General features: G+C 33.4%; 1 protein-coding gene across 1 annotated transcript; it reads left to right on the top strand.

Annotated features, from left to right (window-relative positions):
• Window positions 1-253: 253 nt before the first annotated feature.
• On the top strand, window positions 254-2,942 carry LOC131070782 (GATA transcription factor 4). Its single transcript, XM_058006427.2, has 2 exons — window positions 254-1,039; window positions 2,184-2,942. Exons 1-2 carry the CDS (start codon window positions 776-778, stop codon window positions 2,811-2,813), a joined length of 894 nt encoding a protein of 297 aa, XP_057862410.1. The 5' UTR covers window positions 254-775; the 3' UTR covers window positions 2,814-2,942.
• Window positions 2,943-14,439: the final 11,497 nt, after the last annotated feature.

The following is a 14,439-nucleotide window of genomic DNA, read 5'->3' as shown; positions in this document are numbered from 1 at the left end:
GCCCACGTGTCTGTTACGTTCCATCGTTTGCCCCCACCGCCATTGTCTGCTTTCTCCATACATTAATTCTCTTTTCAGCATTTGTAGCCTTTCAATGAGGTAATTAGGTGAGAGCTGATACAGTAGCCATGAAAAAATTGTTTTGTTTTTTTTTTTACAGTGGTTTGTTTTTTAACCGGGCTTGCAGTAACGCCATGCTGCCAGCTTTTATTCGGACGAATTGTCCCAACCACTACTATTGCACGAGGGGGGCCTCCATCTGCATCGGTATAGGCGTCCTGTATACAGCTGTTTCAATGATATACTGAACAAAATTCATGGTGGGTCAAACAGGAAAAAAACTAGGGGATAAGGAGTACATGGCGGCATTTAAATAGACGATCGTCCTTGCCGACAGAAACCTCGAAGTTAGAGCCTCCAGCAAGGGTTGAGAACCGCATACGGCTGATAGCGAGTGTGGGCTCTTTGCTGATATTTTTTTGCCCCTTTATTCTGCAAATCGACATAAGAATTTATCACCCTTAATACAGCTTTAAATTATGAGCTTCAGAGCAGAAATCTGCAGTCGGTGCAATGTACAATCATTTTATTACATGGGTCTTACTGTTTATCAGCTCCATTGCTCCATACAATGCGAATTGTTAGTTTGATTAGGTTTCCTGATTTCGTGCTGCACTGTTAATGGCAGTCTCTAAGAAGCCTTTTTAAGGGCTGCTCATACTTTATTGCTTGAAGATAGGATAATACTTTTGTTGGGTTGTTTCAATTTGGTTTGATGAGCATGGAGTTTAATGTTCCTTCCTGTTTTGGAGATCTTCCTAGCCTAGCTAGCCCCCTGGGCTGGGGTGCAGAGACCATAGATTTGAGCTCCTTTGGAGATGTGTTCCGCATTGAGGATTTGTCTGAGTTCTCTAATGAGGAGATTGCTGGTCCTATTCCCTCTGAACCCACTCTTTCCTCTGCTTCCTCTGAAACGGTTCCACAGCATGGTATATGGACTTCCTCCTTCCCAAGCGAGGACTTCACCCTTTGCCCACCAGTAAGTTCATAATTTGGTTTCTTCCCTTTTCATACATCAATCCATCACTGGCAACTTTATGAGCATTATGTAGTTTGGGCTTACCCAAACTCCCTAAGCTACTGTTAATGGATAAACTGAATTTAAAGAACCAAATGCTGAATTCTGTGAATTGGGTATTCTTTGCCTGACTTGTTAATTCAATTGGGTGTTTTAGTTCTCTGGTAGAAGTCAGTCACAGTTGTGATTGGTTCCTTCCCTTTTCATTCTATATATAGAAACATCATGACTACCAACTTTCTGTATTTTGGGCTTTATCCAAACTCTTTAAGAACGTCAAGGTGGGAAATAGCTATCCAGTTTCTATGATTTACCAATTCATAAATTACTCTCATACACAATCATTTTTTATATTCCTATATTTTAGGAACTGGATAGCTGCTTCCACCAAAGTGATACTGTTAATGGATAAACTGAATTTAAAGAACCAAATGCTTTATTCTATAAATTGGGTATTCTTTGCATGACTTGTGTTCTCTGCTAGAAGTCAGTCATAGTTCTGATGTGGGGGAGGTAAGAGCTCTTTCTTTCGTTGTTGCCTCTGTTTCTACAATAAGTTGTAAAAGAAAGACCTTTGAACCTCCTTTTCTTTTTTGCTACAGTTTGTACCTCTACATTACCACATACCTACAAGTCCTTACATGCAATTAGATTCTACAATAGTTTGATACGCTTTCACATTTATTAGTCTCGTTCTATGGGTTTCAGTACCGTTTACAGAAACCAACTAACAGCTGTTGTCCTTGAGTACCTAAAATTCTTCCATATTTTCTAGCATTGTGCTTCTCCTCTGGACTCAATTTAATGGCTGGCTATCTGCATTTTCAGCCCTCTTACAGTCCATTCTCTGCTCTTCAGTTCTATACCAGAGAAATTGTCCCTCTTTCGGAAATAGCTATCCAGTGTCTACGATATACCAATTCATAAATTATCTTCATAAGCCATAATTTATGCATTGTTATGCATCAAAGAAACTGGATAGTCAACTCTTCGCCATAATGCCTCTAGTGTTCTGTTAACTTTTTTCCATTCCTTTTTCCTGTTATGTTAGTTTTACACTTTCAGGCACGGGATTTATGGGCTTTTCTTGTTTTTCTTGACACAGTTATACGAAGGAACAGGCCTGGAATGGATGTCAGGATTCGTGGAGGATTCCTTCACGGGAAGGTCCAATTTGGGTTCATTTGCAGACTCCTCTAACATCACCGACGAGAAGCAGATAGCGGAACCGGAACCCGAAGCGGGAGGTCGTATGAACTGGAACCCGCTAGATTTGAAAAAGGAACGCGCAGTACCTGGCCGCGCCCGCAGCAAGAGGTCAAGAGCAGGGAGCTTTCGCGGGTGGTCATATGAAGATCATAGAAATGGGCAGGCAGAAGAAAGTGTGAAGGTGCGCAGAGCAGAAGGAGGAGCGCAGGTGCAGCAGCCAAGGCGTTGCACGCACTGCCTGAGCCAGCGTACGCCGCAATGGCGGGCAGGGCCGCTGGGGCCAAAAACCCTCTGTAATGCGTGTGGTGTCAGGTTCAAATCCGGTAGGCTCTACCCCGAGTACAGACCAGCCAAAAGTCCTACTTTTGTTAATTCAATTCACTCCAATTCGCACAAGAAGGTCTTGGAGATGCGAAGCGATTTTAATGGCGGACAACAGCAGCAGCAGCAGCCGCCATTAAAGGTTAAAATTAAGATCAGTACTAGTTCTCCCGGTTTGGATGAGTTGTCATCTGGGAGCAACTGAGCATTATATTCGTTATTAGCATAGTTGAATGGATGCATCGATGATTGTCTGCTGCTTCGTATGGACATTAAATCTCTTCTCTTTCAGCTTACAGTGAATGATCAGAATGCTTCATATTGCACCGTTTCAGCTTTTGGTGAACGTTTTTGCCTTTTGCTTTCACCGTTTAATTATTGTTATTATTCCGTCTCCATCATACCAGTCAATTTCTGCAAAACCCCAAAAAATCTCGATCGTGATTTTTTTTTCCCGACCGTTTCGTTTGTTCATCGTGATTCGTTAAGAATAAGTTAAAAACGGATAAATTTATCGTTTCTAATACAATTCAAATAAAGTCGGGTCATTTTTTTTTAATGTAAAGAAAAGTATAATTAAGGCTGAAACTAAAAGAATTATATTAATTATTCGATGAATCTATAATCATGAAAAATAATAATTAATAATAATATTTTAGTTCATGGTTTATCATTTAAATAGTAAATAGAAAATAATCATTTATAGAGATTTTAAGCATACCAAATAATAATAATGTGGTGATATGAAAACAAAAGGGAACAACTTAAATCTCACACACTAGCTTACATTTTTAGGCTTAAAAGTGTTAAAACACTCAAAGTTGACTGACATTTTCTAGGCTTAATATGTTGTTTAAGGTGTGTGGTCACACTAAGAATACACTTTTAGGCTTAAAAGTGTTCACAGTTGACTAATAATCTCTAGGGGTAATATGTTGCTTAGTTTGTGTGGTTTAAGACTGGCCAAAAAAAAAAGAAAGTTTAGTACATTTTTAAGTAGTTGAAAAAATTAATAAATGATTTATATCATGGAAAGTTTGTAATTTCTATTGTGATTTGATTGTTACATTTAAAAGTAAAATATAAATCTAATGATATTAACGCTTATAAAAAATTAAAACTAATATGTGAGATCATATAGTTTTATTTTTATATTAAAAGAGATGATGTAAAGGGGAATTGGAGTGAATTTAAAAGAGCACAATAATAATAGACATGCATTAAATGATGTAAATAAAAATGAATATTTTTTTTTATGCTTCAAGGATCTTTTCATATATATGAACATATAATGAAGTTGCTCATTATTCAATTTTGAAGAAGAAAAAGAGAGAATAAAAAATTAATTATATAAGTCCGTTGTGAAAGCAAAGTCTTGTCTAAATGTTTACAAAGGTCAAACATCTTTGAAAAAGAGAGTTAAACATCTTTGATCTTTGTAAGCTGTATAAAATTATGGAGATAATAATATGAATGAAGAGTCAAGAGAAACCCCTCTAATCTCATAACAAATAGAGAAAATAAAAATAAAATGAACTTCAAAATTCTACTAAATCTTTCAATTAAAAAAAAATCTATCAAACATATCTAACAAATGATATACACCCAAAGAATATAATATTTTAATCCATATAATGGAAAAATTGATTGTTATTATTTTTAAATAAATAAAAAATATTATATTATAATATCATAATAATATATGATAAAAAAGTATCATAAAAACCATTTTACAAAGGTGAGTTTAATTTTTTCAATTTAATATATTAAAAAGATTAGATTCAAGATCTCTTATATTATACAATTCATTTTTATATATCTTCTTAAAATTTAATTTAAAAGTCGTTTTCTATCAATCAACTTTTATATTCAAATGTTTTTCCATCTTTCAAAGTTCTTTTAATGAAAATATCTTTTAAAGCAAACAATAAATAACTATTTTTTATGAAAATAATTTGAACAAGTATAAATCTAAACTGTAGAGGGATTTAGTTTGTCAAAGTCACCCAGGGGGATCTAGTTCATCAAAGTCACCCAAGGTTTGAATCCACTAAATGCATCAACAGGAATTTGAACCTTAGTCGATGACCTTATATCACATACAATCATCTTAGATAATCATTTGTATATTTCAATTATAAAATTCATTTTTTATGGATTTATATTTTTCACACTATTATTCTATAGAGCTTACTAAATAAAGTTTTTAAAGAGAGTTTTTTTCATGTATTTTGAGAGTTTGAATGTGAAAAAACAACATAGGCATCACACTTTGTAGCAATTTACTTTTAAGTTCTTTAAGCTCTGACTGATAGTAGGTATCTGCAAATTGAATTGAAGTCTACTTCACAAAATATTTCAACATTTTATAAATTGTTTTTTTAATCATTTTATATCTATATACATCGTTGAATTAAATGTATATAATAATAAAATTAATGAGACCACCAACTTCTATAAAATTTAGAATTTAAACTTTTAAACTTAAACTACACTACAAGATTCATAAAACGACCTATTTAAAAATACCTCGACTGGCATCAAAGTTTCTTGCTTGACGCTCTCATTCACCAAGACCTTAGGCCCCTTGTCACCACTCTAGTGGCAGGGGTGGCTTGACTTAACGATGCTTTGCTTCTCCTTCATGTGTTGTTTTTGCCTCCGGGTGGCCTTCCAATGGTGGCAGTGGGTGGTCTTTGGCTAGTGGTGGTGATGGGTAGCCAGATTTCTCAAACTGGCTCCCTGGGATGGATTTGTCTATCTTGTTGAAGCAAACAAAAGCTAAAGAAGAGGGAGAGACAAATGCTGACAAGGGGTGGTCCTTAGCTGATGTCACCCCAAACCTTGTTGACGTAAGGGGAGAGCCGGATGACAGGGATCCTCCTTCGCTGCCCTTTAGGATTGCTCTTTTTGCATAGTTGGTTATGGTTTCATTCTACTTGGACTTAGCCCTCTTGATTGTTATTTTGTTTAGTTGCTTCCTTGCTTTCTGAGCTTTGCCCGTGTGACTCTTTCGAAATCTATCTTGGAAGAGTGACCACATGTCCCCCTATATTTTTTTTGTTAATATGTGTAACATATTTTTAATATTCATTAAAAAAAAATACTCCCAAAAAATCTTTTAACAAATACCAATTAAATTTTTAAAAAATACCCTACATAGAACCACGACCTTATAGTTACTACCACAAGAGGTCTATATCTCTCATTTTCTTAATACTGAAATGCTTATGGCGTGGTTGTAATTGTTGAGCCCCATTTAATATGCTTTTAACTAAGATGCAGCTTTAGAAACTATTGAACAAGAAAGGACGGGAAAGGAATCCAAAGCACGAATTTTCTCACCAAAAAAATATCATTTAGTCGAGAAGGGTCAACGAATCATGGAAAGTAAATTTCTTTCCGGGATGAAATGATTAATTTACCTATATGTACCAAATTATTATTATTTTTATTTATTCCTTTGATGCTGATAGAATTGGCATTGAAACCTTTTACCAATTCCCAAATTATTAGGTCTGTTCCTAAAGTGACGTCAAAGTCGGTATTCATGATATTTTAGGTAATATAAAACTTTATAGTCAAAAACAAGAGTAATTGATGATACTTGTGGGCGGTTCCTTAGTATTCCACGGTCTAATCAAATTTTATTGACATAAAGGTATTTAATAGTCGGCAAACTATTAACCAGTACTATAATGCAATAGATATTTAAAATATTTGTTTGTGTTAAAATAAATAACAAAATAATGTGTTTAAATATTAATTAATGATGTTTTAAGGTCATTTATATTAGAATGTATAAATAGTTAGTGATGGATTAAGTGATGTATATAGTCAAGTATATAAATATGAGTGGGAATAAAAATAAAAATTTATAATATTTAGAGGTTCAAATAAATGAGAAATTTTAAATATCATAGTTAAATTATAGATTAAAGATTCGAGTTAGGTTCATATTGAAGGGATGGAGATGGTTAGGTAATCTAGTGTTTTCGTGTATACATTCTATCTCATACTTACCATTATTTAATGTGTAGAATATGATATTCATACATTTATATATAGGATTAAGTATAAGTGTGTACTTTATTTTTTAAGATGATATGTTTGTTTTATGTTATAACTCTGGATAAAATGAAAAATACATAAAGTTTATTGCAGATGAAATCTTTATATGGATATGTGTGTTAAACATTTTGTAATGTACCCTCTTCCCTCTAAAACACACTGAAGAATATTATTGGACACAAATTACTAATTCAAATCACATTTTGCATGACCTATTAAATGCACCGTAACATAAATTTTAAATGAAAGTAGCACTCATAATCCTTCCTTTAAAATATATAGATTTTAGGATATTTTATTTTATTATTATTTTTTAGTTTTTTAATTTTTTAATTGACTTAGATTCATTACAAAAAATAATGACCTTTTATTTAAGATATGTGAAAAAATAGAAAACAATAAAAAATATATCTCTCCATATTGATACCTTTCTTTCAATTAAAAAGTCAATTTAATTTAAGTAAATAAAAAAAAAAAAAGTATTATAGAAAAATGTGTTTAAATTTCAATTATTTTCATTTCAAAAATTATTATTAAATAAATTATGCAACAAAAAATATAAAAAATATTTATTCTAGAATTTACTGTTAGTGGTACTATGTTTATAAGAAATGATTAAAAATAATTTATTTCTAGCTCAATTGATGCATTAAGGAAAAATCATTCCTAATTAAAAAAAGAAAAATCTATTACAAATAATTTATTAATGAGTATTTATATATTAAAAAATATTTTTTTTAAATTAAAAAAATAGAAATATATTCTACATAGAAAATGTTATAAATCATTGGTTTATATTGTCTTCAAATTTTAAATAGCTTATTATGTATAACTGAGAAATGTACATTTTTAAAATAGTTAATTTTGTGGCCTACTTAGACTAAAAATGAGACACATTATTGTGTTGTCACCCTATGATATTGCTTATACAATTACAGGTATAGTTCTTCCATGCAACTGCACAACACTAATTACATGAATAGTGTGGCCATGTACATGGTTGAAAATGTCAATTCTAGTTAGATCATAAATGTGCATGACACAAGAAACATTAGCATCTACAAGGCTAAAAATTGAGACATATAATTGTGTTGTCATGCTACACCTTATTTATAGAAATCCAGATATAGTTCTTGCATGCAATTACATAAAACAACTTACATGGATAGTGTGGCCTTGGACATGGTTGCACATGGTAGTGCATAATTAGATCATACATTTGCATGACAAATGGAACATTACCACCCACAAGGCTAAAAAGTGAGACACTATTATTTTGTCACCCTACAACATTGTATGTAGTTCTTCCATGCATCTACACAACTCTACTTTCACAAATAGTGTGGCTTTGTAGATGGGTTGTTAGTTTATTTTTGCATCTTAGTCTAAAATATTCATCCCAGGTTGTTCATATTCTTTAGGGAGCCTCAATATTGTCATAGAATTTTCAAAAATAGTTTGAAAATGCCTTCTAAAGGAAAATATTTAATGAAGTGTTGTGTCCATGCAATATGTCCTTCAGTCATGTTTTCCAAAGCATAAATAATTTGAAAGGAAGTCTTAGGACCATGCAAAGAGTGGGAAAAGTTAATTAAAATTATTTTTACTAGGTTTCAATGCCTAAGAGAAAAGAAAAGGAGAAAATATAGCTTTTGGTATTTTCCGTTCACCCCATGTAGCATGAATGGTTTTAGGGTTTTTGTTTGTTTGGCATATAAGGACTCTTCAATATAGTGTGAGATCAACAACTTATCTAGGGAAGAAAACCTAGTTTGTATGACACATTGAAAAGAGAAGAGTTTAAAGTCATTTACATTTGTCATATATGTTCATTCATCTTGAAAGTGGAGGTCCTAATGGTTGCATCTACACATTGTATAAATAATTATTGACACCTAGCATCGATCCAATGTGAACTTTTAATGTGTTAAACAAAATTAATGTCAAGTGTATGTTGGAGTAATTAGGATAATCACCTAATTAATCATCTAATGAGTTCCATTATTACTTTATTCACTTAAGCTAAACTTAAGGGTTCTTTTTATTTTATTATATTAAGCTATATTTAGCAAATATTGGACCTCATTCATTATGATGTAGACACTTGTCAAGCTCTCTTTTAATCCTCTTCTAATGTTTTCATCTAGTGTTTTATCTTTATGCTTTTATAAGAATTCATTATATTCATTGCAATTTATCCAATTCAATTTACAGGTTAATCTTAATATCAGATTCATCTTTGAATCAATTCTCTCTCAAGGTCGTACTACATTAATCATGGCTTTCTCTCTTCATATATGATAGGTGTGTTGGTTGCAAGTTATTTCTAGGAGTTGTGGGGTTAACTATAAACTCTAATATGGTATTAGAGCACAAAATCCATGACTATCCACTTTCTAAGAGATCCAACCTTGACCAAAAAAAATGGCTTATCTTGGAAAAAAATATTTTTGGGTTTCATCTATGGATATGATAAATCATCTAGGTACCCATTAATTTGCCAAAATTTATCAAATTTAATGGAAAAATTTAAAAGAAAAGAAAAAAGAAAAAAGAAAAAAAATCACAAAGTTTGGCCATATATTTTGCTCAATAAATTTTGGAGAAAAAATATTGCTAAGTTTTGTTCATAGCTTTAAAAAAGCATGAGTACCTATTATATTTTTTATGCAATGCATAAATTTTGTAGAAAGAAGATTAGAAGGATCATGTTTTCTAGTTATCAATTGGCTAAATTTAGCTCATTTTAAAAAAAATTATAACTCGAGCATACGTTGTCGAAATTGGGCAAAAAGATATCATTGGAAATATGGTTTTGAGCCCCATCTAATGGTTTAGATATCGTCCTCAATTTATTTTATTCTCAATCAAAGTCACATCTTCATTTTTTGCTTTTGAGATCACATCTTTTCACCAGTATCTTTGATTTTCATGATTCTTACAACATTGGAAAGGTGATTTAGAGATCTTCAAATAAATTAATGTTATTTTTCCAAAATTGTCCCCAAGAACATTTTATTTTATATTTTGTGTTTTCACTTTCTAGTCAATTACTTGGATGTTTTGGAACCTGGAAAGCATTTATTCATGGGAGACCTGAATTTAATTGATCTTACTTACATGCACTGAAGTTTTTATGGTCTAATTTTTATTTTTTTTGAGAAGGTATTATGTATTCAACACACCATAAGATTGAGAGGGGGGGAGGGGGCGAGAGTGAATCAGTCCAAACCTTAAAATAATTTAACTTTAAGCCCTTAATATTTAAAACATAATTATCATGAATAGAAGAAATATAACATGAAGCCACACAACAATATACATAAGAGAACACCAAATTTATGTGGAAAAGCCAATGAGTGAAAAACCACAGTAAGAACTATCCCACTATATGAAATTAGGTTACAAAGTTTTAGGCTCAAGGCCAAAGAAGCTCACTACTCCAGATTTGGACTTGCAAGACTAAGGTGCACAACCTTAAGGAAAGATACAATGGACTTGAGGACTGAAGATCACTACAAGATGCAAAAAGGACTCACTGTCTTCTAGTAGGTATGTTAGAAATATATGTTTGGTTGTCATTGATTTCAAAAATGGTGATCTAGATTGGTCTGGATATAGCAAGTTAGTATGTATAAGTGTTGTTGAGCAGTTTGTATAAGTGTTGCAGATCAGTGATACATATGTATAGGTATGTATGCAAAAAGGTGAAGACATTGTTGATATGCCGAGTTGCAGATGTGTTGCCTGGAAATGTATGTTACTAGCATGAGGATATGTTTCTAATGTTGTCTTAGTTTTGGGGTTGGTCAAGTAGAAATTGTTTTGGTGCTCTGGAAGTGTATTCAACAATGATTGCAGTGCTCCACATTCCTCCAGATTTTGGTTTCCAGTGATGATCTTTTGGAAATACATTGTTCATGATCTTAATTTCTTTATGTCAACTTGGATCATATTTTTGTGCTTTGAAAGGTTTCTTGCGAAATTTCGAGGATATGTTCATTTCGGGTCTAGCAGACCTTGAATGTTTTTGTTCTTGTTTTTGTAACGTGTAATTTGACTGTTAGAATATTCATGAAGGAAGTCATGTAGAAGATCGATGAAGAAGTATTCTTGGGGAAAGTATTCTTAAGGCGAACTTGGTGCATATATCGGTAGCATGTATGTATATGTATGTTATGATTTGATCTGGTTGTGGTATGATGAATGATATGAGAGTATGAGTGTGTGAAAATGCAAGTGCAAGTGAGAGTGTTCATGAACTTGTGTGTTGAAGGAGAAATTCAAAATTGGTGCGACAATGATTGGAGAAGGCAGATCGAGTTAGAGTTGTAGAGATTCTTGATCAGATCTGTTGCATGCAGTTGTGTGGAGATCTAAGGCTATCAGAAACTGATCCCATTCATGTGTAGATGCAATTTTCTCAGTTCATTTTTTGTCTCTATTTCTTGGTAGTGAGCCTTTCAGTAGTAAGTCATTGTATTTCGAGCAGTGAGCCCTTCAGGCAATGAGCCCTCTGATAGTGAGCCTTATATAATCTTCATATAACTAGTTATATTTTCCTAAGAGTTAACCCTCTCTGTGGATTTTCCCATTTGGGTTTTCCATGTATAAAAATCTAGTGTCTCTCTTATGGTTGTGCATTTATTTCATTTCAGTTATGTTGCATGCATTTTCTTTAGGCTGAAGTTAATTGATAATAAGTTAAGTTTTAATCTTTCAAAGGGAAATATTTGATTCAGCCCCCCTCTTAGTATTTCGGTCTGTTTAGCAATTGGTATTAGAGCTTGGTCCCATGTTACTATTGGATATTATAATTGTTGGGATATGTTGTTGTCATTGATGTCAAGATATTCCTGTGTTGCAGAGAATTGGTTTGTTGCAAAGAGTAGTTCTGGTGATCTGTTGCAAGTGTGTTGATGTAGTTTAATGGGTTTTGAGATACTTATCTCTAGTTTATTCAGTATGAGTTTCATGATTCTATGAGATGATTTGGTCGAGTTATGAGGTCCAGTATGTGGACTATTTTTTCATTGTTGCAGAATGGTGGTATTTGATCCATATTGCTTCAGAATGTATATATCTTGAGCTGTGGATTTTGGAGAGTGTTTGGGACGTTCATGTGTATCTTTTCATTGGGCGGTTCCTGATTTGGAACTTCGCAAGCATATCTTTTAGTTTTTCAATTAGTATTTGTGAGCTCTGATGATGTAGTAATGATGAATCTTGTTATCCGAGTTGTTGCGATGGAATTCACATTGCTTGTTGATGTTCTTTGATCATGTTCTATGTATTTTGGTGTTTGCGTTGATCATGGTGTGCGTTAATAAAGATTTTATTGGTCTGGTGTTATTCTTCATGTTATGCGACATATTTGGTGGTGTAGTGTGTTGCGGATGTTCTTAGCGAATTATTTGATTGTGTTTCTTGTTCGAGGATTTGCTTTGGGTCCATGCTATGTCCTTGCCAACATTGTATTGGTCTGGTTATGGATTTATGTATCGTGTGATGTAATTTTGTAATTAGGTCTTATGTGTTGAGCTAACCTTAAGGTTAAGGTTGATGATTTGTATAAATAGGCATTATAATCATGTTATTTGAGCGTCTATGAATGTTTGTGGTTGTTTTTTGTGATCTGAGAGTACATTGTATGTGTGAACAAGTGAATCTATCATTCGGTGGTGGAGAAGAGCAAAGAAGAGTTGTTGTGCAGACACTGTGCTTAACTGGAAATGTAATCAGGCATTTGGAGATGCTATTTTTTCAGTTCATGTAATCTGGATCGTTGTACGGTCTTTGTAAGGCAGTGAGCCTTCCTCAAGATTGTATCCCTTCTTGTTTTTGAGCAATGAGCTCTAGGCAGTGTGCCTGAATGCATGTGCATTCCCCATTGTAATATTTACACATACTACTACAGAGTATCATCTTATTGTGGGTAGGTTCTCACTGTGGTTTTTCCCTTAACCAGGTTTTCCACGTCAAAAATCCTTGTGTTATGTGTGTTGTTGATGTGGTGTTTATCTTTTCTGTTGTTGTCATTGATCAAATTTGAAATCAATGTTAATTTGGTTGAGTTTGGTGAAAACTAATTCACCCCCCCTCTCAGTTTTCCTACATTGTTGTTGCTCTGCTTTCAACAATTGGTATAAGAGCTAGATCCTCTGGAAGGATCTTGACCGCTTGAGGAGATCCGGGATGGCAACAATTATTTTCAAAAAGTAGAGTTTGAGATTTGATGGAACTAATTACTCTATATGGAAGCACTAGATGGAAGTTCACCTGAGCTATCTTGGAGAAGATTATTGGAAGATCACAAAGAGTGCATATATTATTCCTCTGAATGGTGCTATTACTGCAGATGAGATCAAAGTTGCTGAGCATAACATAAGAAATAAGGAAGCATTGGTGAGTTCCTTGACTGATGCAAAGATGACTAATGTGATGGGATTGTAGACTACACATGAGATTTGGGTGAAGCTTGAAACCTTGTATGAAGGAGATAAACACATGAAATTTGCTAAATTGTAGAGCTTGAAAGGAAAGTATGAGATGATGAAGATGGGAGAAGATGAGAATATTACATCCTTTATGGCTAAAGTGAATGATCTTGTGCTAAACATTAGATGTGCCGGTGGAGTTCTTGAGGAAGATGAGATTGTGACAAAAGTGTTGAGATCTTTTCCTAGACTGCTTATAAACATAAAGTTGTTGCTATTGATGAGATCTAGACTGTGATAAGAGATATGTTGGTTGGTAAGCTTGTTGCTTTTGAATTGAGTGAACTTGGTGAATCACATGGTAAGACTGAGACTACATTTAAAGCTACTGTATCCGGGAAGCAGAAGTATGATCCAGGAGAAGGTTCAACTAGAGTTTCCAGATATGAAAGAGAAATGAGAGAGATGGAAGAACAAGAAAGAGAGCTAGAAGATCTTGAAGCACTTATTGCTAGAAGATTTCCTAAGGGATCCGATAAGTATGAAGGAAAGTTACCTTTGAAATGTTTTTCTTGCAATAAGATTGGTCATTTTACTTCTAGGTGTTCTAAAAGAGCAAAAAAGTGTCTAAGTATGATAAATCCCACAAGCCTAGCTAGAAGTATAGATATCAAAAGAATTTTTATTATGTTTTTGATGAAGGTGTGACAGATGAGTAGTCCGAGAAGGGGAATTATGAAGATGAGTTTGTGTTCATTTCTATAAAGTAAGATGATCCGGTATCTGTTGATTCTAAAAGTTGTATTGTTGAAGAGAATGCTTTGGCTGCTAAGATTGATGAGAAAGATGAATGGGTAATTGACAGTGGTTGTTCACATCATATGACATGTGATAAAGGTAAATTTGTGAATATGGAGAAGTATGATGGCGGTGAAGTGAGATTTGGAGACAATAAAGCTTGCGTAATCCGTGATAGAGGTTCTATTTCTCTTGATGGTAAGCATAATATTGCTGATGTTTTATACGTTGAAGGTTTGAAGCATAATCTTTTGAGTGTTGGACAGATAGTTGATAAGGGATATGATTTACAATTTAAGAATGGGAAATGTAAGATCTTGAATAGCTCTGGTATAGAGATTGCATTGGGTACTAAACCTAAAGGTAATATCTTTCATCTGAATGTTGGCGAGAAAATTTGTTTGATTTATTAGATTGATGAGAGTTGGTTGTGGCATATGAGAATGTGCCATGCTAACTTTGACCACATGATTAAAATAAGTTCTACTCAAGCTATTAGAGATCTACCTAAGATAGTGAAGCCTA

Source organism: Cryptomeria japonica, chromosome 3 (assembly GCF_030272615.1).
Source record: "Cryptomeria japonica chromosome 3, Sugi_1.0, whole genome shotgun sequence".
In the NCBI taxonomy this organism is placed as follows: Eukaryota; Viridiplantae; Streptophyta; class Pinopsida; order Cupressales; family Cupressaceae; genus Cryptomeria; species Cryptomeria japonica.
Note: the sequence above shows the minus strand (reverse complement) of the source record. Positions and strands in the feature narration are given on the sequence as shown.